The sequence below is a fragment of the Narcine bancroftii genome, chromosome 13 (genome assembly GCF_036971445.1).
Source record: "Narcine bancroftii isolate sNarBan1 chromosome 13, sNarBan1.hap1, whole genome shotgun sequence".
NCBI lineage: Eukaryota > Metazoa > Chordata > Chondrichthyes > Torpediniformes > Narcinidae > Narcine > Narcine bancroftii.
Window position 1 is genome coordinate 72,943,519 of NC_091481.1, and position 25,503 is coordinate 72,969,021.

Below are 25,503 nucleotides of genomic sequence, written 5' to 3' on the forward strand. Positions count from 1 at the left end.
TTTTTTAACCTATTTTCTGCCATTTTTTTTGCTAGTTGCTTTAATTCTGGATTACAGGGATTTTACTGTACATAAATTCACTGAAAAACAGGAAAGTCTGTAGATACTGGGGTTGAGTGCAATACTGAACCCATGTTCAATAACAAGTTCAGCATGTCAGGCAGCATCTGTAGAAAGAACAGTCAATGTTTCAGGTCTGAGACACTTCATCAGGTTAGTCCAAGTAGCAGAAATGGGGAGGGGAGAGAATGGAATGTCTTTCACCTTTCTTTACAGTGGTGCTAATATGGTCATGAGACGTCGATCTGATCGACTAAGACAAGGCCAGTTAAGGAAAAAGAAAGGGATAACAGGCCACAATGGCCAGTCGTGAAGAAAGAGATCGACACTAGTTAACCTGTTATGAAGTTTATGGTCATATACTCAATGCAATGAGAAACTTTATTGCAGCATCCCAGGAACATAAACATACAACACGAGAAAAATATACCAGTAATAGGAAAAGATAAATCCTTTTTTCACAATATACTCAACTACCACCTTGCATCACAATGCTGATGTTTTTTAGACTGGAAAAAACATCTGGAGATACAAGATGGCATTAAATGAAATCATCATCTTGCTCTTATTGATGTCTTGTTCTTCCTATTTCTAAAATGTTCCATTTCTCTGGGAACTCTATATCAATGTTAGCCATTTTTCCCCATTAGAATTTTGGGCTTTTATTTGCAAATTAGATTCATTTTCAGAATTGGTCACGAACCGGTCATGAAATTTGTTGTTTTGCGGCTTTACAGGTACAAAATTGCTACAAATTACATTTTAAAAAATAAATTAGTGCAAGAGAAAGTGAGGTGGTAAAAGCATAATACTGGAGAAACTCACCAGGTCAAACAGTGTACTTTATATAGCAAAAATAAAGGTACATAACCAATGTTTCAGGCTTGAGCCCTTCAAAGTTCAAGCAAAATGTAGGCAGGCACTTCGACATCTCTGCAATATCTTAGTCGGGCCGATTACCTCTCAGCTGCTGACATTCCAGAGAAAACAAGTTAAACTTCTCATAGCTACTCTAATCTCTCCAAAACCACAGAACATTACAGCTTCAACCCTTCTATTTTGCCTAGTCCCACTGACCTGCATCCAGTCCATAGCCGCTATACCTCTCCCATCCATATTCATATCCAAATTCTTAAATGTTAATATTGAACCTGCATTTACCAGGTTCCTGGTGTATTAAACGTGCCCAGCAGGATCACTGCACTGGTCATCGACGTGCCAGACTTGGGGTAGTCTTCCTACTTCTGTGCAAAGAAATTCCCCTAAACTTTTCCCCTTAACCCAGGACCTCTGGTTTGTACATCTACTCTGTGGAAAAAGCCTATCTATCCTCCTCAAAATTTTAAATATCAAATCTTCCCTCATTCCTCTATACTCCAGGGAATGAAATCCTAATCCTAACCTGTTTAACCTTTCCCTGTAAATCAGTTCCCGAAGTCCAGGTAACACCCCAGTAAATCTTCTCTGCCCTCGATCTTGTATCTTTCCTGTAATTAGGTGACCAAAACTACACAACACTCCATAATTTGGCCTCACCAATGACTTATACAACCTCACCACAACATCCCAACTCCTGCACTCAATACTTTGACTTATGAAGGCCGATGTGTCAAAAGCGGTCTTTATAAACCCTATCCACCTGTGTCACCACTTTTAGGAAATTGTGTATCTGTATTCCCAGATCCTTGTTCTACCACACTCCTCAGTGCATGTCCTAACTTGGTTTGTCCTTCCAAAATGCATCACCTCTCACTTGTCTGCAAGCTCTCCCCATCCTTCCAGTAATTCAACTAGAACTACACACAATACTCTAAATTGTACTCCATATTTTACAGCTGCAATGCACCTTCCCAACTTTTACCTCAAGACCCGAGCCAATGAGGGCGGGCATATCGTACAAGCCTGTCTAATTTTGTTGCTGGTTTCAGTGGAGTTGTACCCCAAGATTCTTCTGTACATAATGCTCTCAAGAATCCTACCATTAACATTTGCCATCCCAAAATACAGCACCCTACTTACTCCAGGACCTGCTGAAACTTTTGGACAACCTTCCTCATTCTGCATAGCTCAACATTCATGTTATCTTAAATTTAAGAATCATGTACATGGGCTGATTAGCCTGAAAATGTACCAAAAACAGTAAAAACCCCAGAATCCAGCACCTATGGAGGATTGGTAAATGCCTGATAAGTAGTTTTCGGTTGCTTGAGATTGTGTTGCAAACTGACAGTGAGACGTCAATTTAAACTTACATATTTTTTTCCTCACTCGCTTGAATTCTAGATAACAGGGATTTTACTGTATTAGCGTGTAAATGGTCAGTGGCCTTGTGAATGTAGTACCTTACAATTTTGCTATCAACACTTTTCCAACTTGACTATTTCCAAATTCCTTCATCAAACAGGAGTAGTCAGGAATAATCCTTTATTGGACAGGCAACAACCAGCCAAAAAATTTCAACATTATAGAGTAGGAATGGATTAAATTTCAAGTCCACATAGAATAACTATACACCCAAATAATCCTTCATTGCAGTTTTAAGGTTATCATTAGAATGGGATAATGGTCTCCACTGATATAAACAGGTGGGGTCCAGAGTAAAAGCACAAATCATAATACAAAGGACCCATAGAAATAAACAAAACAAATGCTGAAATTTTAAAACCTCAGATCAGGGCAAATTTGTGGGAAAAATTAACATTTCAAATCAGGGCTTGTCAGCATTTAGCTTTTGCTCCTTTGAAGTACTGATTTCCAAACTCTGGCTCTTGGTCACCATGAAGCTTCATCCACACCACACACCTGTGTCCCTGTTCCAGACAGAAGCCAATTGCTGCCTCAGTGTTAGCAATGCGACGCTGAAACCGGCTCCGATCTCGTGCATATTGTTCCCAGGGACCCTTACGGGCAGCTCGATAGGCAAAGTCCCACACAATCATCTGGTGAACTTCAACCACAGGATTGAATCGAACCTGAAAGAAGATTATTGTTAAGCGAAGCTTTTTCCTCAGTTTTGGTTAATCCTGTGACTGCAGCCCCCCCTCCCCCCGCCCACACTCTTGCCACAGCTACTTCATCCAGATATGCTTAATGACAGGACTAATGTCTGACTTGTTAACCAGTTCCTGGAGTCAAATCCAGCTAATTAAAACAGAAACCAAGCAGGAAGTGAGATGATGGAAGAACTCATAGGTAGGTGAAAACAAAGCTGGAGAAACTAAAGTCGAGCAGTGTCCTTTATTTAGCAAAGGTAAAAAAAATACATAACCAACATTTTAGGCTTGAGCCCTTCATCTCTGAAATTTTTGAGGGATGCCTACCCTGAAGAAGTTCTCCTTTGCTTTCCAAAGAGAGTTCTGTGGGATCTTCCTGCCTTTGTGACCTCCCCTCTTCGACTCTTGTTTGGACACCTGCCAACATTTGTCCATACTTTAATGAAGGGCTCAAGCCTGAAACGCTGGTGATGTACCATTACTATATAAAGGACACTGTTTGACCAGCGGAGTTTCTCCAGCATTGTTTTTACTTCAACCACAGTCCCTACAGACTTTTTTGCTTTACTTCTGTGGGTAGAAATAGTCAATATTTCAGGTTGGGACCCTTCATTGAAACTACAGTAGGAAGAGGTGATAAAGAAGTTTTAAAATTTTATTTGCAATACAGTAGAAGCCAATTCTAGCCACTGAAACCTGTGTCACCCAGTTAACCTACAACCTCTGGTATGTTTTGGAGAGTGGGAAGAAAGTGGAGCATCCAGAAGAAACCAACGCAGACATGGAGAACAGACAGCACCAGAATCAAACTCTGGTTCACTGATGCTATAATAGTGTTACACTGACTTTAGACCCAGAAATGTTGACTGACCATCGCTAACCATGGTGTTACCCATCCCACAGCAATTTGTAATGCCAGCCGTCGGTCAGTTTTTCAACTGAACAGGAAGTGTTGACTAATATTGCAATCATTGGGCATCATGCCCAGACTGAGTCAGATTTCACCTATTCTTGACCACATTACATCACATTTCCACAAGGCAACTGAATCACAGCACCAACACCCTTGGTAACAATTTCCTCAATAGGGTGGGGAGGTACTTGTAGGATATGGAATGGGACTGATGGAAACAGAAATACAATCTTCATAGAATCTGCATGGGATGGGGGCACTCTTGAACAGTTCAGAGAAGTGAATCTGCTGGGGAAGTTGAATCCATGACAATCTGAATACCAACACCCCATCTCTTGCCTCGGGACTGTTAACACCTACCTTTTTGAGAGTCTTCCTCTGGTTCTCATGGGTTTCTTGCTTTGAGGTCGATGCAGACTGCTCCACACCACAGGTGTCAGCATTGAAGCACAAACCAGGGGTCTCTAGCAGTCCCTCTTCTGTCAGCTCAGTGTTACAGACCCCTTCCTTCTCTCCTTGGTTAGTGGTGGTCGTGAAAACAAGAACGTTTAAAAGGTTAAAAGGATCAGTGTTTTCAGAGAATGAGTCCCATAGTTTGTCATTTTCAGATTCAAACTGAACCAAAGAATCTTCTTCTTTGTCTGTATCAGTATTGCAGGCCAGGTGCCCAGTTGATGCTGAGAAATTCAAGGGGTTATAGGGATCAGATTGAAAGAAGGAGTCCCAGAGAAGACGAGAGTCACTTTCATCACACAATTCATCATCCTCAGAAGACCAATCACTGGACTCTCCATCATCCATTAGTGATCCCTTGGGGACATTAATCCAATCATATGGAACCTCTTCACCTGCCCAGGCCTGCGACTGGGCATTCTCTGTAGCATCCGGCCAGATCATTGATAGAATGAGTGGATTTGCACAGCTGAACTCCATGTCACTTTGCTTTCTCACTTGGCCACCCATCTGGCCACCACTGCCTGCCACCAGGACTTTCCCTTCAGCCATTGAGGGGTTATTTCCAGGTGGAAAAGAATGGGGCAGCAAGGAAGCACCAAGATCAGCAATGTACTGCAGCAGGCCCAGACTATTGGTGTGATGGTCACGTCGAGGGCCACAGTCCTCCGTGACAACCACGTTGCTACCCCCCTGGTCCTGTGGTTGGTGGTCCACAGCTCTCCTCTTCATTTCTGTCAGTCTGTAACAAGTGCTGCTTGTGGACAAGAATGCATTAAGCAGGAAGAGGTAGAGTTCCAACAATCTCCACCACACAACGGTGATCCACAGCAGCCAGCAGTGGGTTTTCTCCGGGCTCTGTCCATCAAAGGGCGTTGATGGATCCATGTCTGTCTGCATGCTGAGGTGTCTGGGATAGCAAGGAGAAAAGGTGTTAGAAGCAGGCTGTCCCCAGGAGGTACAGCTGTCTCAATCCAATCCACCCACCCCCCCCCCCCCCAACCACCGGCAGCGGCGGCCCCCCCACCTGATCCCACGCGCCCCGTCACCGTGAGCCCAGGCCTACCTGTGGGTGCGCTCAGCCCCCATCCAGTGGCCTGTGTCCATGCGGAGTAACAGTGAGTCGCCGAATGCTGTTCGCTCGCTCCGTCCTCACTCTCATGGTCTTCTTTCAAGGTCAGTCATATGATGACGGCGGATCCGCAGCTACCCTCTTATATACCCCGTCATGATGTCATCCGCGGGTGCGGCCACCAATCAGCGGCGGCGCACGCGGGTGGACGCGGTACGTGGTCCTTTCGTCATCGGGCTGGTCGTGACGTTAGAGATTGAAATCAGAAAGTGCTGGAACTCCCAAACAGCTCGAGGTCAGGTCCCCTTCACATCCCCCCCATCCCCTCATAACCCCTCCCACCCCCACACATTCCTTCCTAACCCCCTCACATCCCCCCACCCCCACACATCCCCTCATAACCCCACCCCCTCACATCCCCTCATAATCCCCTCACATCCCCCATAACCCCACCCCCACACATCCCTTCCTAACCCCCTCACATCCCCCCACCCCCACACATCCCCTCATAACCCCCTTACATCCCCCCACCCATCCCCTCATAACCCCACCCCCTCACATCCCCTCATAATCCCCTCACATCCCCCATAACCCCACCCCCTCACATCCCCCATAACCCCACCCCCACACATCCCTTCCTAACCCCCTCACATCCCCCCACCCCCACACATCCCCTCATAACCCCCTTACATCCCCCACCCATCTCCTCATAACCCCACCCCCACACATCCCTTCCTAACCCCCTCACATCCCCCCACCCCCACCCATCCCCTCATAACCCCACCCCCACACATCCCCTCATAACCCCCTTACATCCCCCCACCCATCCCCTCATAACCCCACCCCCTCACATCCCCTCATAATCCCCTCACATCCCCCATAACCCCACCCCCTCACATCCCCTCATAACCCCACCCCCTCACATCCCCTCATAATCCCCTCACATCCCCCATAACCCCACCCCCTCACATCCCCTCATAACCCCCTCAGATCCCCTCATAACCCCCTCACATCCCCTCATAACCCCCTCAGATCCCCTCCCACCCCCACACATCCCTTCATAACCCCCTCACATCCCCCCACCCCCACACATCCCCTCATAACCCCACCCCCTCACATCCCCTCATAATCCCCTCACATCCCCCATAACCCCACCCCCACACATCCCTTCCTAACCCCCTCACATCCCCCCACCCCCACACATCCCCTCATAACCCCCTTACATCCCCCCACCCATCCCCTCATAACCCCACCCCCTCACAACCCCTCACACCCCCACACATCCCTTCATAACCCCCTCACATCCCCCCACCCCCACACATCCCCTCATAACCCCCTTACATTCCCCCACCCATCCCCTCATAACCCCACCCCCTCACATCCCCTCATAATCCCCTCACATCCCCCATAACCCCACCCCCTCTCATCCCCCATAACCCCACCCCCACACATCCCTTCCTAACCCCCTCACATCCCCCCACCCCCACACATCCCCTCATAACCCCCTTACATCCCCCCACCCATCCCCTCATAACCCCACCCCCTCACATCCCCTCATAATCCCCTCACATCCCCCATAACCCCACCCCCTCACATCCCCTCATAATCCCCTCACATCCCCCATAACCCCACCCCCTCACATCCCCTCATAACCCCCTCAGATCCCCTCATAACCCCCTCACATCCCCTCATAACCCCCTCACATCCCCTCATAACCCCCTCACATCCCCTCATAACCCCCTCACATCCCCTCATAACCCCCTCACATCCCCTCATAACCCCCTCACATCCCCTCATAACCCCCTCACATCCCCTCATAACTCCACCCCCTCACATCCCCTCATAATCCCCTCACATCCCCCATAACCCCCTCATATCCCCTCATAACCCCCTCACATCCCCTCATAACCCCCTCACATCCCCTCATAACCCCACCCCCACACATCCCCTCATAACCCCCTCACATCCCCTCATAACCCCCTCATAACCCCCTCACATCCCCTCATAACCCCACCCCCACACATCCCCTCATAACCCCCTCTCATCCCCTCATAACCCCCTCACATCCCCTCATAACCCCCTCACATCCCCTCATAACCCCTCACATCCCCTCATAACCCCTCACATCCCCTCATAACCCCCTCATAACCCCCTCACATCCCCTCATAACCCCCTCACCTCCCCACATAACCCCACCCCCTCACATCCCCTCATAACCCCCTCACATCCCCCCACCCATCCCCTCATAACCCCACCCCCTCACAACCCGATCACATTCCCTCATAACCCCCTCACATCCCCCCACCCCCACACATCCCGTCATAACCCCCTCACATCCTCACTTAACCCCCTCACATCCCCCCACCCTCACACATCCCCCCCACCCCCACACATCCCCTCATAACCCCCTCATATCCCCTCATAACCCCCTCATATCCCCTCATAACCCCCTCACATCCCCTCATAACCCCCACACATCCCCTCATAACCCCCTCACATCCCCCCACCCCCACACATCCCCTCATAAACCCCTCACATCCCCTCATAACCCCCACACATCCCCTCATAACCCCCACACATCCCCTCATAACCCCCACACATCCCCTCATAACCCCCACACATCCCCTCATAACCCCCTCACATCCCCTCATAACCCCCTCACATCCCCTCATAACCCCCACACATCCCCCCACACCCCCTCACATCCCCCCACACTCCTCCTCACATCCCCCCACACTCCTCCTCACATCCCCCCACACTCCTCACATCCCCCCACACTCCTCCTCACATCCCCCCACACTCCTCCTCACATCCCCCCACACTCCTCCTCACATCCCCCCACACTCCTCACATCCCCCTACACTCCTCCTCACATCCCCCCACACTCCTCCTCACATCCCCCCACACTCCTCCTCACATCCCCCACACTGCTCACATCCCCCCCACATCCCCCCTGATCCCCTCTCATAACCCCCCCTCATGTCTCCCTCATACCCCCTTTATCCCCTCACATCCCCCTCACCCCCTCACATACCCCCATGCCCCCTCACATTCCCCAAACTCCCTCACATGCCCCCACCCCCTCACATCCCCTCACATCCCCCTTGATCCCCTCTCACAACCTTTCATCCCCTCATAGCCCCCCTCACATCCCCCCATACCCCCTTTATCCCCTCACAACCCCCACACCCCCCTCACATCCCCACACCCTCTCACATCCCCACACCCCCCTCACATCCCCCACACTCCCCTCACATCCCCCCACACTCCCCTCACATCCCCCCACACTCCCCTCACATCCCCCACACCCCCCTCATATCCCCCACACCCCTCTCATATCCCCTCTTACAACCTCTCATCCCCTCATAACCCCACTCACATCCCCATATCCCTTTTATCCCCTCATAACCCTCATAAAAGAGGGATGGAGGAGGAACAGAGGCATGCGGGAGTGGAGAGTCTGAGAGGGCAAGTTCCCCTAATCAGTACGGATCTCCCTCTGTATCCACATTTGGGTTAGGGATAGACATCAGACATCCATTTACTGTTGCAGCATCCTCTCTGGTGATCTCTTTTGGATGCAAACTCTCAGAGCTCCATTGCAAATCTTTCCATGGATCTGTACTGATAACCAGTTCAGAAGGCAGACCGCCAAGAAGTTGGATGCAATGTTTTGTAAACAAGGGGACAGCATATTACTGCAGACAAAACACAATGTTGGAGAAACTCACCAGGTCAAAAAGTGTACTTTATATGGGAAAGATAAAGGAACATAACCAACGTTTTGGGCTTGAGCCCTTCATCAAGGTAGGAGCAAAATGTAGACAGGCATCCGAACAAAATGGTGGCAAGGAGGGGTGGGTGGAGGAGTACAGTCCCAAAGGCAAGAGGTAATAGATGGATAAGTGAGGGAGGGCACAGCAGCAAAAAGGGGGAGGAGAGTTGGCTCTATGAATGAAGAGTGAAGGGGTGGAGAGCTGGAGTAAAGAAGACAAGGGGAAAGAGAAGGGAGGGAGAACGGAGAGTAGATTAGCAGTTGATGTCAATGCCATCAGACAGAAATTCAAGTGTTCCTCCAAATTACAGGTGGTTTTAGTGGGATAGTACATGAGGCCATTTACAGACATGTGAGCATGGGAGTGTTTGGCCACCGGGAGATTCCTATAATTGATGTGGACAGATTGAAGAAAGTGGGATGAGACAAAGGAGAAGATTGAGAACAAGTTCTGCCAGATAGTGGAGGGTGGCCATGGAGGGTGATTGGTTAGATCCAGCTGATTTTTTTTTACTCCAGATTTGAGTATCTGGCATCTCTCCAAATTAAAGTCTGGCTGAGGTGGGTTGGAATACTCGAACACTTTTCTCATTCACAGTTGAGGGAGTGAGGAAAGTCTGGGTGCAAAGGGCCAATTACATTTGGGTCAGAGGGTCAGGGTAAAGGCTTGACTCAATATCTCCTGTGTGTTAAAGGATGGTAGAGGGATTGTTACTCTCTTACCCTGGAAGTACATCGTATCATTTCCAGCATCAACAATCTGCAACGGAAGAGCATCAGATAATTGATTATTGTATTTTGCTTGAGGGTTGGATAAAGATGCCATTTGAGTCTATCAGTATTTGTAGACCAGTTTATAATCAGGGCCTCCAAAGCAAAAGGATCTTGACAGTCATCCAGTCCTGGAACAGGAAAACTACACAATCTAAAATTTATATTTTTCCTAATTTAGACCTACAGCACAGTAATAGGTCCTCAATAGTGTGATGTCTACTCTTGTTTGTGACCACATCATCTATCTACAGTTGATCAAATGGATACCATGCCCCTGCTTTTTTTCAAAGAAAATGTTAGGTGTGTTTTCTTTCCCATTCACCTGCAGACTTGACTTAACATAGAACAGAAACAATGTGGTCTTGTTTTGGAACTGCACTGGAACGTGAGCGTGTACCCTGCTGTTCCATAATCTACTCTGGGCCTTGATCCACAAAGTTCTGGTTCTGAGTGCCAAGTACTGTGAAGCATCTCACATCTGCAACAGGTCACAGTGTGTTGCTTCTGTTTACAGGCTGGGGATAGTTCACTGCTCTTCCCTGTTTTGTTTTCCACAAGCAGTCTTACAGGTTAACTAATACTGTTCACATGACTGACCCATGAATGCATCACCAGATCCAATTCCAACAGAGGCATCAAGTTTGCAGATGACACAACAGTAGTTGGCCTCATCAGCAATAATGATGCGTCACGCTGTAGCCATTATAAAGTGAAAGAACAAGAGCACAATATATGGTTACAATGAAAAAAAATTATCAATTAGTATCAGGCAAGGGCAGCATGAGGACACTGTTGTGGGGTTCATTCAGGAGTCTAATGGCTGCACATTCAGGAGCCAACTTATTCCTGAGATTTCTCACTTCTATCCAGAGAAAGGTCCACAAAGCTACTGGCCCAACTCTCTGAAGCTGACTTCCTGCAAATAGATTCAGTGAATTATATAAAAAACACACAAATGCTGGAGAAACTCAGCAGGTGTGGGGGAACATGAGAGATGTCTGAACAAAAGGGGGAAGAGTGAATTATATATATCACTTGTCAATGAAGAATTTGCTTCCTGAACACTTTTGAGTGTATTATGGATTTTGGGCTGCTGATCACAAAAATTATCTTAAAATGTTCCCATTATGTACCATTTTTTTTTAGAAATAACATGTTTTTGTGGTTTCCTGTCATATTTTACATCTACTTCAAGCGTATAATTGCAATGTTGTTGAAAATTCATTTCTTGCATTCGCACTTGGACTTCTTCCTTGCTGATCTTGGTGCCATCAGTGACAAGCATGGCGACCATGGAAAAGCGGTATCAGGGCAACTGGAATCCATCAATGCTAGCTGACTATTGTTGGACACTGACACAAGAGGCATCAGATGCTGAGTTCCAATGAAAATCAGCGGCAAAACATTTTTAGGTCATTTGAACTGACGCAATGTCATCATGCGATTAAACAGGCTAAATTCAATAAAAGTTCATGTTTATCTAACTTACTACATGATACAACAAATCTGAAATTATTGTTGTGTTCAGCTTGAAGTTGTCTATCATAAACCCCAATTATTTTTCAGGAAGCGAACCTTTTGAAAACAATTGTCTGGTTAGTGGATCCTGGCATGGGGTGGCCACATGAAGAAATCGCATGAAAAGAGGTCAGATCATGGGCATGTGCTAGAGACGGGGATTGCTGAAGACAATGGCAACTTTGGAAAAGACTCAGGGAAATAGACAAGCAGGTACAGACTTGTTCAGCGGAACCCAGAAAATATGTAGGATGAAATGTTCCTTCAACAGCAGAGAAAAAGGAAAAGAAAGTTGCAGGGTGAGATGCAGTTGAGTGAAATTTGAGAAAGAAGGAGTTATTAAGAGATATGTGTGACTGAATTGCTCTCTTGTCTGGTTGAAGCAGTTCTTAATCCTACGTGTCCAGGGTTAGTCACTGTTTAGACTAAGGAAATGAAGAATGAAATAGTGAGCATTGTTCATAAAGCAATAGCGCTATTCACCAGTAGACTGAAATCTCAAATCCTTAAACTGTCTGGTGTGTGTGTTTTTGTACATCTGATCAAAACTCCCATTACTGATCTGTAACGAGTCCTTTGACCCAGGATATTGTATCCTCCATATTGTGGACTACCTCACTTTTTCTCTTCTTTTGCATTAATTTATTTATTTAAAAATGCGCTTTATAACAACTTTTGCAGCAGTGATGCTGCCGCAAAACAACTAATCTCGTTACGGATGTTCATGACGATAAATTATGATTCTGAATACTTTGGAGTCAAAGACATTCTGATGAAGTAATAAACTCTCTTTCACTGCCTGAGCTTCTGAAAACTTCTAATATTTTCTGCTTTTTCCATCTGGATTTCTACTTTTACTTCAAAGTTTACAAAGGAGTTTGTATAGGATTGAAGGGAGTCTGCTTAGAACAGAGATATGGAGGAATTTCTTCAGCCAGAGGGTGGTGAATCTGTGGAACTTGTTGCCACAGGCTGTGGAGGGTGGGTCATTCAGTGTATTTAAGGCAGAGATTGATGGTTCTTGATGAGCCAGGGCATCAAAGGTTATAGGGAGTAGGCCGGGCAGTGAGGCTGAGCGAGAGAATGGATTAGGTCATGATTAAATGGTGGAACAGACGCGATGGGCTGAATAGCCTATTTCTGCTCCTGTGTCTTAAATAGTGCTTTCACCTGGACAAGTTCACAACAGAGAGGAATATTCAAATAAACTTGTCAATTGCAGATCACATGAAGATAAATGAGAATGTGAAATTCCTCGTTGTGGGATTGCTAAGAAAGATACATTTTTATTATTCAAGGGATGTAATTGCCTTGAGAGATTGTGAACCTGTCTCCTTGAACAGCTGCAATTCTAGAGGTTTGGGCACACTCACAAGGGAAACTGTTCCAGAATTTTGACCCAGTGGCAATGAAGGAGGGGTGATCAATTTCCTAATCGGGGTGGTGTGTGGCCTGGTGCCATTCCCAGGTGGTGGTATTCTCCTGCTTTTATGGTCATTCCAGGTGGTAGAGACAGTGCGTTTGGAAAGAGCAATCTATGAGCCTTGGTGAGTGACTGCAGTGGATCCTGTTGATAGTACAACCTGTTCCACCTGCGATGATGTGAGTGTATAGTTGTAGTAGGCTGTTATAAGTTATGTGGTTTTCATGCTCTGTGGGTGTGGTTGAAGCAGACCCCATCCAGCAATTGGAGAATGTCCTACCTCCACTTTAAATAGAAAGAGTTGCAGAGAAGATTTACTGGGATGTTATCTGGACCTCAGGAACTGAGATACAGGGAAAGTTTAAATAGGTTAGGACTTGATTCCCTGGTGTGTAAAAGAATGAGGGGAGATTTGATAGAGGTTTTTAAAATTATGAGGGGGGGATAAACAGAGGAAATGTAGATAGGCTTTTTCCATTGAGGGCAGGTGAGATATAAACCAGAGGACATGAGTTCTGGGTGAAAAGGGAAAAATTTAGGGGGAACTTCTTCACACAGAGAGTGGTGGAAGTGTGGAACGAGCTTCCAGCTGAAGTGGGGAATGTGGGCTCAATTTTAACATTTCGGAAGAATTTGGACAGGTACATGGGTGGGATGGTTATGGAGGTCTATGGACTGGGTGCAGGTCAGAGGGACTAGGCAGAACAATAGTTCGACACAGACTAGAAAGGTCGAAGGACCTGTAAAGTTCTATGGTTCTATCACACTCCTGACTTGACCCCCTTTGGGGCTTTGGGGAGTCAGGAGTGTCATTGAGTTTCCTGCTGTCAGATTCAAAGCTTAAGGAAAGATGAAGTTCAAGTTTATTATCATCTGACTGTATATGTACAACCAGACAAAACAGCGTTTCTCTGGACCACGGAGCACACACATGCATACACGCATGCACGCACACACGTGCACATACACGCACACAGAATGCAAGAAGAATGCAGAAGGATAGAGGCAGCAGAATGAGCAGTGGTAATCGGGGCAGGAGGTGGTTTAAGTGGAGTTTAAACCCAGACATTGGCGCCAGCAAGCTCACACCAAGACACAAGAGCAACTTGTCCGTGAACTACTCTTTGCAGACGATGCCGCTTTAGTTGCCCATTCAGAGCCAGCTCTTCAGCGCTTGACGTTCTGTTTTGCGGAAACTGCCAAAATGTTTGGCCTGGAAGTCAGCCTGAAGAAAACTGAGGTCCTCCATCAGCCAGCTCCCCACCATGACTACCAGCCCCCCCACATCTCCATCGGGCACACAAAACTCAAAACAGTCAACCAGTTTACTTATCTCGGCTGCACCATTTCATCAGATGCAAGGATCGACAATGAGATAGACAACAGACTCGCCAAGGCAAATAGCGCCTTTGGAAGACTACACAAAAGAGTCTGGAAAAACAACCAACTGAAAAACCTCACAAAGATAAGCGTATACAGAGCCATTGTCATTCCCACACGCCTGTTCAGCTCTGAATCATGGGTCCTCTACCGGCATCACCTACGGCTCCTAGAACGCTTCCACCAGCGTTGTCTCCGCTCCATCCTCAACATCCATTGGAGCGCTTTCATCCCTAACGTCGAAGTACTCGAGATGGCAGAGGTCGACAGCATCGAATCCATGCTGCTGAAGATCCAACTGCGCTGGGTAGGTCACGTCTCCAGAATGGAGGACCATCGCCTTCCCAAGATCATGTTATATGGCGAGCTCTCCTCTGGCCTCCGTGACAGAGGTGCACCAAAGAAGAGGTACAAGGAGTGCCTAAAGAAATCTCTTGGTGCCTGCCACATTGACCACCGCCAGTGGGCTGATATCGCCTCAAACCGTGCATCTTGGCGCCTCACAGTTCGGTGGGCAGCAACCTCCTTCGAAGAAGACCACAGAGCCCACCTCACTGACAAAAGACAAAGGAGGAAAAACCCAACACCCAACCCCAACCAACCAATTTTCCCTTGCAACCACTGCAACCATGTCTGCCTGTCCTGCATCGGACTTGTCAGCCACAAACGAGCCTACAGCTGACGTGGACATTACCCCTCCATAAATCTTCGTCCGCAAAGCCAAGCCAAAGAAAAAGAAACCCAGACATTGGCCCCAACAAACCGCCCCCATGCCCCGGTTTCCATGGAATGTTCCAAGCAGATTAAACAGCTTGGCTGGATCATCTGAAGCAGCAAGTGAATCGCGACAAATTGTAGTGGTGACATTCTCCTGGGAATTTGAAACAGTTCTGGAATTTCATGGCAATTGGACATGGATAGTTGGAATTACTGCCCTGACCCCAGAGAGTATCAAGGGTTTCCAGCTGGTCCACACCACCACTCAGCATGGGCAACGAATGCAAGCTGCAAAGCCAGGATTTGTCATTGTCACAGTTCTTCAATTAGGCACCAGATGGTGAACAGTGTCCCTAACGCAGTCCCACACAGGGTTAGACCGTAACCACAGTCCTTAACATTGTCCCATACAGGGTTAGACCATAAACACAGTCCCTAACACTGTCCCACTTGGGGTCAGAGTGTGCATGCTGTCACTAATGCAGTGCCACACAGGGTCAGTCTGTGAACACGGTCCAATAAAGTCAGGCTGTGAACGCTGTCTCTAACACAATCCCACACAGCGTCAGACCATGAACACTGTGTGACAGAGTATATAGAAATGTTTTTGGTCCTCTGGGCTCTTAACAACTGTCCCTCATAGCTGTACGCAAGATAAGACAAATTCTAATTCCCCTATTCTATATTCATATCCACTGCTATGGGAGACTGCAAGGTGGACAGGGATCTCAGGCACATACTGTATACCTATCTATGAAACTCTGCTCCCACAGGACACACTGATTCTTACCTGGATATCTCCGAAGAACAATACCTTTGTAGACAGGTTTTCTACGGGTGCCTGGGCACAGGTAAACATGCTGCAGGAGGACCACTGTGTTCTCTGACATTTACTGTTTCTCTGTGGAAGACAAGGTGACTCACACTTTATGACCTCTTCATGGCATCTCTTCTGCAAATCTCTGCCACTTTCCCCAATCTGCCCTTCACCCCAGCGTCAGGGGTCACAGAAACACTCAAAAGAACCAACTCAGTGAGGAGCCCATAACTTCTCAGGCAGTGATTTGTCAGCTTGGCTGCCTTTCCAGGAGGACATCCAATCATTGACTGGATTTGTACCTTCAGCACAACTTCCTCCTCAACTTCAGAGGTTCCCACTGCCTCAATTTGTAGCTGGTCATAGGTCACCATCGCAGAGACTGGGCACAGACTGGGACATCGATTCGTTGAGCACCTCGGTTCTGTCCGTCACAATAGTGTGGATCTCCCAATGCCCACCCATTTCAATTCCCCATCCCATTCCCTATCCGATGTGTCTGTCCATGATTTCATGCACTGCCAGACTGAGACCACCTGCAAACTGGAGGAACAACATGTCATCTTTTGTCTGGGCACTCTCCAACTAGATGGCATTAACCACTTCTTGGGTTTCCGTTAAACCACCCCCTTCTTCTTTCCCCTTTTGTCTTTCCCCCAGCTCTCTCCCCTTTTCTCTCTATCCCCTTTTACAGAACTAAAATCAATTATCACCTTTCCTCTTATCATATCCAATTAACACATTTTGGTTGTTGGTGTGGACTCCTCCCCCTGCATTATCCAGGCACCTTCCTGCTTTTTGCTTATACCTTGAGGAAGGCCTCAGGCCTGAAATGTCGGTAATATATCTTTACCTCCTATGGACACTGCAAGAACGGCTGAGTTCCTCAAGCGTCTGCAGACTTCTGTGTTTCCACAGACCATCAAAGTGCTATGCTTCCTGGCAGCATTCACGATCCATTCATCCTGAGAAGCAAAAAACCGTCGGACATTTCCAGTGGCTGCCAATGCCAAAAGGATGGATTCTGAGAGAGAAGGTTGCCCTGATCAGCCCTTCCCCTTCTTGTCAGAAAAGACTCACAGCTGCAGAGCATCAGCATAATGACAACAGTTGAAGGTTTGAGCTGTTCAGGATGTAACCACACCCTGTACAAAAACCCTCTGCAGAATTCACCAAACGAGTGATCCATAGACAACAGCTGGAGCCAGAGGAAGAAGAAGGAGCCCTGGTCCCAGCTTATCCAGTCCTAGTTCAAGTTCATTGTCATTTCACTACCTATTTAGTCGAAACAGGGAAGGTGGCTGATGAATTTCTACAGCCTTATATTCAATTGGGGCTGCACAGTTGCGGGGACAAAAAGGAACTCTAGTCACGTTATGGTAATCGGATTGTACAAGAACAACCTGCCAAAACATGTAGACGCACACCCAGACAGACCAACAATACATGCAGGGCAAGTATTTCATCCATACAAATAAGTAAATAAATTTTGTTTCACAAGTATGAGCGTCTCGGAGGGTTAGTGTGAGCAATTCCTTTGGTTGTTCAGCATTCTCACTCCCCATGGGAAGAAGCTGATCCTCAGCCTGGTGGTGTGGCTCTGATCCTTCTGTGTTTCTTCCCTGAACGGAGCAGCTAAAAGATGCTGTGTGCAGGGGGGGAAGAGGTCCTCAATGATTTTGCACACTCTCTTCAGACAGCGATCCCGGTAGATCATGCCGACGGGGGGAGGGAGATTCCAATGACCCTTTCTGCTACCCTTATAGTCCTGTGTATTGACCTCCAATCCATTTCTTTGCAGCAACTGTACCACATTGTGATGCAGCCAACCAGGAGCTTAATAGAGCTCCTATAGAAAGTTGACATTACGATGGCCACAGTGCTAATTTTTTCGGTGCTGGAGCTCACCAAAATGATGACAAGGAGGTCTCCTGAGGCCTGCCCTTGGTGGTCGCATTGTAGAATTGACAGCGAACTGTAGGACGACTGGTTGTGGAAGAAACAGGTATGTCCAGAATAGAGAATAGTGCTCAGCAGCGGTGAGGGGGGGTGGGGTTGGGAACAGCTCTGAAACGGCCTGATGAGATGCCGGAGCAATGCTCCAGTGAGCTCCGGCAGCACTGCACCCCTGACCTTGCCTGCTTCAGTATCTCAGGAAGTGCAGTTGCTGTTGAGCCTTTACTGACAATTGAGGACATGTTGAGTGTCTATGATAAGTCACTAGTTAAGTGAACTCCAAGGAACTTGGTCTCCTTTCTCTTCTACAGAGTGGTTGATGTGTAGTAGAGGGTGGTTATTCCTGGTCTTCCTGAAGTGAATGATCATCTCTTTCACCTTGTCCACTTTGAGACTTAGGTTGTTACTTTCATGCCATTTCATGTGATTTTTCACCTCTTCTCTGTAGTGTGATTCATCGTTGGGCTGATGAGACCAACTACTGTTGTGTCTTCTGCACTGTTGAAGCTGGACCTGGTGATGCAGTCGAGGGTCAGTAACGTGAACAGGAGCAGGCCTGTCTCCTTCATACCGAGACACCTCTCCTGAACAACAATGTGCTCTTTGCACAATTGAATCACAAACACCAGTATAACAGACCCAAGAGAGTCCATGTGATTCATGATTATTTGAAAAGTAAGGTCACATCAACATGTTTCAAATCCTTATAGCTTTCTATTTGATGGTAAATATGTGTTGCCAATCACTATCTTAGCTATGAGTGAGTCAACATAATGATTAAACTAAAAGGCTCAAGCCTGAAATGTTGGTAATGTACCTTTATCTTTGCTGAGTTTCCCCAGCTTTATGATTTTATTATTATGATTATATTTTCTTTCATTGAGTAAAGGAGAGGCACATTGGCACTGTTAGGTAATGATGAGAAATCCCTCATGAAACTCCTTGGGTTTCCTTAACACATTGCAACAATTGACCATTTCCAGTGGTACTTGTGTTCTATGTGATCCAGAGAAGTTCAATCTTACCTGCAACTTTTAACAAAGTGATCAGATCAACTAAACGTGTTTGCAAAAAGCAATAGTTTGTGTTTATACTTCCTCATCCAACCCTATCCCACTTATTCCAGCTTGGGAGGGATGGAGCTGAGAGAAAAGACACATTTTCCATCTCACCTCCCTCATTTTTCTCTGCCTTTCCAGGATTCTTCGTCTCAGCCATGACCACGAATGACTCTTGCAAGAACAAAACTGACAGAGAATGAATCACAAGGTAGGAATCAATGTTGCTTCTGCATCTTGGACAACCAAGGCTTCAGAGAGCATTAACTGACTTCTCCAGTTTCTGCTAACCTACTTCCTGTTCTCCCTCCCTTCCCTTTCCCTTCAGCTCTCCAGGTTGAAAGTGGATTTCGGGACAGAGTGTTTAGATGGACAGGATAAAGGTGTTTATCAGGGCAGAGTCTTTAGATGGGCGGGATGGTGGATATCAGGGCAGGGTGTTTAGATGGGCAGGGTGTTTAGATGGGCAGGGTGTTTAGATGGGCAGGGTGTTTAGATGGTCAGGGTGTTTAGCTGGGCAGGATGGTGGATATCAGGGCAGGGTGTTTAGATGGGCAGAGTGTTTAGATGGGCAGGGTGTTTAGATGGGCAGGGTGTTTAGATGGGCAGGGTGTTTAGATGGTCAGGGTGTTTAGATGGGCAGGATGAAGGTGGATATCAGGACAGTCTTTAGATGGGTGGGATGAAGGTGGATATCAGGGCAGGATGTTTAGATGTTCAGGGTGTTTAGATGGGCAGGATGAAGGTGGATATCAGGACAGTCTTTAGACGGGCGGGATGAAGGTGTACACTGACACAGACCACATATGGATGGGATTAGTGCAGGTGGATACACGAGGGGCAGTATGGATGCTGTAGGACTGTGGATCCAGAGTGGTTGGAACTGGAGCACACAGCCTGCCTTGGTGGAGCAAACAGCTAATCTCATCTCATTGAAGAAGTATCCAGACAAGTTTTGTATGGCCAAAATATAATAGGCTATGGACCAAGTGCTGCAAGTGGGATTAGTATGGATGGTTCAGCACTGACCTGCTGGCTGAAGGGTCTTTCTCTGTGCTGCATAGTTCATGATGATTATGAATGCAAAATATTAATGTGGCTCTTCTTCCTGAGAAATGTCTCTCAAAGCCAGTTTATTTTCCCCCGTATACCCTGATGAATTGTGAAATGATTTGAAATTTTTTGAGTGAATTGATTTTGATAGGAGATAGATCTCCCAATAAGAGCTCCAGACTCCAAACTAAAAACAACCAAATAACAGGCACACGTGTCCAACAGACTGTCACAAAGAACAGGGAATGTGCTTTGAATCATCTATCAAGTATTAGATTCTCTTTTTTATTCTATGAGAAAGAGGTGAATATATGAGAGAAAAGTGCTGTGGGATATACAGTATGAAGTTCAGGGTTTGAATCAGTCAAAGGGTGGACTACTAACGGGGTTGCCTTAACAGTACCCCAGTGAGTGAGAGTCAGTACCATCAGGAACTGAACCCCAGGGAGCATATTCTGGAGTTACGGGAGAGTCTGTGCCTTCAGGAACTTGTGCCACTGCAAAACACACCTCAGTTAAACTCCATTTTATGTAATAGTTTTACAAATTCTACAAAATAACTATTTTGCAGTTTGCAGTGCTCTTTCATGATGTTTCTTACATCTGGATGAATTCTGAATAAACTATGGATCATCCTATCCAAATTGTGTTTCTTTACACACAGAGCATTCTCAATAACTGTGAACAGTATATTTTGTTTTACAATGTATATTCTTTAAGATAAACAGCGTGGTATGTAACAGTTGGCCAGATTCTTGAAAAGAGTGATTTGACACTTTGCAGTGTTTCTATTTCTTGATTCTCTGGGAGAGTCAGCACCAGCAAGAACGGTTACCCCAAAGGGAGTCAACCAGTGTCCAAAAACTATCCCCAAAGTATTTTCAGCATTCTGGATCTGTACCCCAGGGCAGCTTCAAGGATTGCACTGAGGGAGAATTCACACCTTAGATTTAACTGTTCTCCAGGGTGATTCTGCAGTCTGTGTTTACTCCTGCTGTTCCGCCACTGAGAATCTCAAATACAAAATATGAGTACTGTACGCCTAGCTGGGGAAAGAAATGAGTTGTACAGAAACATGCTTCACTGTTTAATACAACAATTGCAGTCTTTGATTCCAATTTCTAGCAAACAGGATTTTGTGCCTTTGTGCATTGTCATTTGACTTTACTGGGTGCAGTTACTCCCACCCTGAGCTGACCCGCAGCCTCAGTCAAATAGTGCATGCATGACCTTTGTATCTCAGGCAGTGCTGTACTGAATATTGAATCCAGGCTTCTGTTTCCTGACTCCCAGTTCCACAAACCCCACTCTAGCCAGACTTTAGACCTCACCACATTACCATTCGATCAGAGCAGCCGGGAATGTAATCATTGTGTCAAGGAGCACTATACCGGTATTTGGTCAGGGATCATGGCCAGAATGCAGGACCTTAGAACAGCTGGAAGAAAATCTGGGACAAGCTGTTTGCATTATATGGTGTCGAGACTCAAGGTATCATGGAGAGACGCTGTTTAGTTTGGTTGTATACGTACAGTCAGATAATAATGAACTTGAACAACAAGCTTGCCTTCCCCATCTCAATATCTTCCAAAATTCATCGTGCCACTACCTTAGCATAAACTTATTATAGGGAGGAAGGAAAGGAGAAAACAAGAAGTAAAATATCAGTCTGCACACACCATAGTTAAGTAAAAACACAATGTTGGAGAAACTCAGCAGGTCAAACATTGAACTTAATATAGCAAAGATAAAGGTGCATAACCAACGTTTAGGGCTTCAGCCCTGCATCAAGGTATGACAAAATGTCAACAGACGTTCAAACAAAATGGTGGGGGAGGGGCAGGGGGGAGGAGCATAGTCTCAAAGGCAGGAGGGCACACCAGCAAACAGGGGGCGGAAGGGGAAGAGGGCAAGAATATTGAATGCAGAGGAAGGAGGAGTGAGGTGGAGGGAATGAGAGGTTGAAGACTGGTATAGAGCAGGTATAACTCCATCCTGAAGTAGAGTTTCAGTTCAAGACGTCAACCATTCTTTCTATCCTACTGATGCTGCTCAACCTGCTGAATGTTGTTTGGCTTCTGTGGTGCACTGTTTGACAGAATCAGGCACACACAAGGTAAAGACTGTATAACAGGCTTTAATCCACAAAGACTTCCACAGAGCCAGGCTGGCTGTGGCTGCAGCAACTCAGTGTGAGGCCTTGGGAGGCCAAAGCAGGTTTATAATCCCGGAGGATGATTGACACCCGATCGGGTGGGGCTTGATCCATTCAGGCTGACTGATTGGCAGCCAGCCAGATGTTGTCCTGTCCCCTTACATTCTTGCAGGTACAGAGGTTTCTCCCTGCAGTAGGCTGGTGGTGCACCACCACAGCTTCAGATTCCATTATTTACAGTTTCTTGTGTATCTCCAGAAATAACAGGAATGATCCAACGTTGAGGGAGGGGATGGGGGTCTGATCCTCAAAGGAAGGTGTACAAACTGTAAGGAGTTTGTATGTTCTCCCTGAGCCTGTGTGGGTTGTCCCCATGGTTTCCTCCCCCGTTCAAAATGTACCAGGGTGCAGGTTAATTGGGTGGCATGGATTCATGGGCTGAAATAGCCTGTAACCGGGCTGTAGAGAATTTATTAAGCCAAATCAAATTCTACATTATTCATTAATGTTTGAGAGAGCTATCTCAACCATTGGTTAAATGGATGCAGAGTGAATTTAAATCAGAATCAATGTGAGGTTGAGGAGCCAGGACTTCAAAGAGAGGGGCTTTGAATGCCAAGAACCTCAGGTTGAGTCTGTGAGAGTGATTGTTCAGATTTCATATTGTTAGAGTACATACATGACATCACATACAAGCCTAAGATTCTTTTTCCTGCGGGCCAGGCAGAATTACCTCCAACGGTAGTGCAAACAAAAACTGTACTCAACATTCACATGTAAGCAAATAAAGAAATGTAAACAAACTGCAATACAGAGAGGAAAAAAAATCAATAAAGTGCAAAGTAAGAGTCCTTAAATGAGTCCCTAATTGAGTTTGTTGTTGATCAGTAAAGTTGTCATCCTTCAGTGCCTCTGCGTTCGTGTTCAAATTTGGAAATTATAAAAATTCTTGACATTTGACATTGCTCCAATAGAGCTTTTAAAGAAAATAAACAATGGCTTCCTTATCCTGCAAGGTCTTGTTCAAAAAATTGAGTTTGTCAAAGATATCTGCCAGATAAAATAAGTCCCCCTTTGCATCATTCTCATTCCAGAATCTGGGATAAGCCATGTTAAGAGTGTTATTCTCTTCGATTCCTCTGATTGTAAAGAGAATTTATTGGATTGTAATGAAATAATGAATTGATTTTCAATGTCCTCTGCCATCTCATCAGTTCTTATAGAAACAGTGGAATTATTGAAAGGAATTGCCTGAATAGTTTCTTTGGCATTTAAGTTCTGACTGTGAGAGCTCTGGGTGTGGGGCAAGTCCACAGCCTAGTGGCTGTCATCATAAAGGTCCCGGGAGTCACAGCATCCTTGGGTTCCAAGGGATTTAAGTGCACACGAGAGTTCTATTAAAGTCAGTTGATTCATCTCGCTTTTGACTCTGCATGGCTCTTTTGCTCGCTGCATGCTTAGTGTGACTACATTAGTGACCCCGACGGTTGGCATTCTGGACCTCGCAGCCGCAGGTCTGGTTTGAACAGGTTGAAGCCCAATTCCAAGTCAGGGAAATCATCTCAGACAACACAAAGTACTACTATGTGGTCGGCTCACTTGACCAGGAAATAACAGGCCGCATGATCGACTTCCTGCACCAGCCACCATTTGTGGTCAGCTATGAAACAATCAAGGTGCTCCTGATCTGTACTTTTGGCCTCTCCAGTCACGAGCATGCAGTGCAGGTGCTCCACATGGACAGCCTAGGTGACCGCGTACCATTGGCCTTAATGCCACCTGTCATACATCTCGGAGTATATGACCACCATCAAATACATCTCCGGGAAAAACAACATCATGGCCAATGCACTGTCTCACACCTCCATCCATTAGTGTATTCCCTGTCCCCAGGGTTCAACTATGTGGCACTCGATGAGGCACAACAGCTGGATGAAGAAATGCCAGCACACAGCATTCTTGGGCCTGCAACTTGAGGACATCCCCATTGGCCCAACAGGCAGCAAGCTCCTCTGTGACATGGACCTGGCCCATCATTCCAGTAGCTTGGAGGCATCACATTTTCAACGCACTACATGGTTTTGCCCACCTATCCATTTGGGCAACCATCCAACTGGTGGTGGATAGATTTGCTTGGCATGGCCTACGCAAGCAGGTCGGGTATGGGCCAGGGCATGCATATGTTGCCAGACCTTCAAAGACCAAAGGCATGTGAAGGTTCCCCTTCATCCCTTCCAGCCAACACAAAGGAGATTGAGCATGTCATTGTGGACATTGTCAGTCCACCGCCATTCTCCCAGGGAGCAAGGTACCTGTTCACTATTGTTGACAGATTCACCAGGTGGCCAGAAGTCATACTGCTTGCTGACATGTCCACAGACTCCTGCGCCAGAGCCCTCATTGCAAGTTTTGGCCTGCCTACCAACACCTCAGATGGGAGGAGGTCACAGTTCACATGTGGTTGGTGCTGGCACAGCTACTTGGGACCCAGCTGCAACACAACCCAGCCTACCATCCACAGTCCAATGACCTGGTAGAGCGTTTCCATCTGTACCTGGAGTTGGCCCTGATGGCACACTTCCAAGGCCTAAATTGGATGGATAAGCTCCTATGGGTGCTTCTTGGCATCTGCATGGCTCCCAAAGAAGACTTAGCCACATCTTCGGCAGAGTTGGTATACAGCGCCCTCATGACGATTCCAGGCGAGTTTGTGCCAGCGGCCTGTGGCAAAGAGGAGACATCCACACAGTGCTCACAAGACTCTGAGAGATGGTAGGAACACTAGCTCCTGTCCCAACCTCATGCCACGGTCTGACACCTTCCTTTGTCCTCAAGGACCTCCGGGACTACGGCTACGTCTTCAACTGCAGAGGAATCCACCAGACTCCACTCCAGTAGCCATACGTGGGCCTGTATAAGGTGGTGCGTCAGAACGGAATCATGTGCATCCTTGACATGAGCGGCCATGAGGAGACCTTCACCGTTGACCGCTCCTACACCTGGAAAACACCCTGTGACTGTGACACCCCTATGCCGACAAGGTTGGCCACTCAAATGGAATAAAGAGCTGTTGAACGTGGATTCCACACCTCCTAACGCTGGTTCTGGGGGATGGGGTCATGCGGCGGCTCGCCCACACAACAGAAAAACCACCTCACGGAGTTGCGGCAGTTCTGACTGTGAGAGCTCCATGTGCGGGGCAAGCCCACAGTCTGGTGGCTGACGTTATGAAGGTCCCAGGAGTCACAAGCGTCATCAGGTTCCGAGGGATTTAAGCACATGTGAGAGTTCTATTCAAGTCAGTTGGTTCAACTCACTTTCGACTCTGCGTGGTTCTTTCTCTCACTGCGTGCCTAGTTCGACTAAAACAATGCATTCTTCGATAA

At 46.8% G+C, this 25,503-nt stretch overlaps 2 protein-coding genes across 18 annotated transcripts in view; one reads left to right on the forward strand and one right to left on the reverse strand.

The window, feature by feature from the left end:
• Positions 1 to 392: 392 nt before the first annotated feature.
• LOC138747843 (protein phosphatase 1 regulatory subunit 15B-like) lies at positions 393 to 5,742 on the reverse strand. Its single transcript, XM_069907418.1, has 3 exons — positions 5,486 to 5,742; positions 4,327 to 5,329; positions 393 to 3,032 (listed from the first exon to the last, which is right to left on the reverse strand). Exons 1-3 carry the CDS (start codon positions 5,524 to 5,526, stop codon positions 2,778 to 2,780), a joined length of 1,299 nt encoding a protein of 432 aa, XP_069763519.1. The 5' UTR covers positions 5,527 to 5,742; the 3' UTR covers positions 393 to 2,777.
• Positions 5,743 to 5,763: 21 nt separating this feature from the next.
• LOC138747839 (pleckstrin homology domain-containing family A member 7-like) overlaps positions 5,764 to 25,503 on the forward strand; it is an 81,904-nt gene continuing 62,164 nt past the window's right edge. For 11 of the 17 annotated variants that reach the window (XM_069907397.1, XM_069907395.1, XM_069907399.1 and 8 more), the window contains exons 1-4: positions 5,793 to 9,298; positions 11,607 to 11,771; positions 17,697 to 17,900; positions 19,051 to 19,120. The gene's annotated coding sequence lies outside the window, so the exon portion shown is untranslated. The other 6 variants (XM_069907394.1, XM_069907398.1, XM_069907400.1 and 3 more) reach the window with 6 other exon arrangements.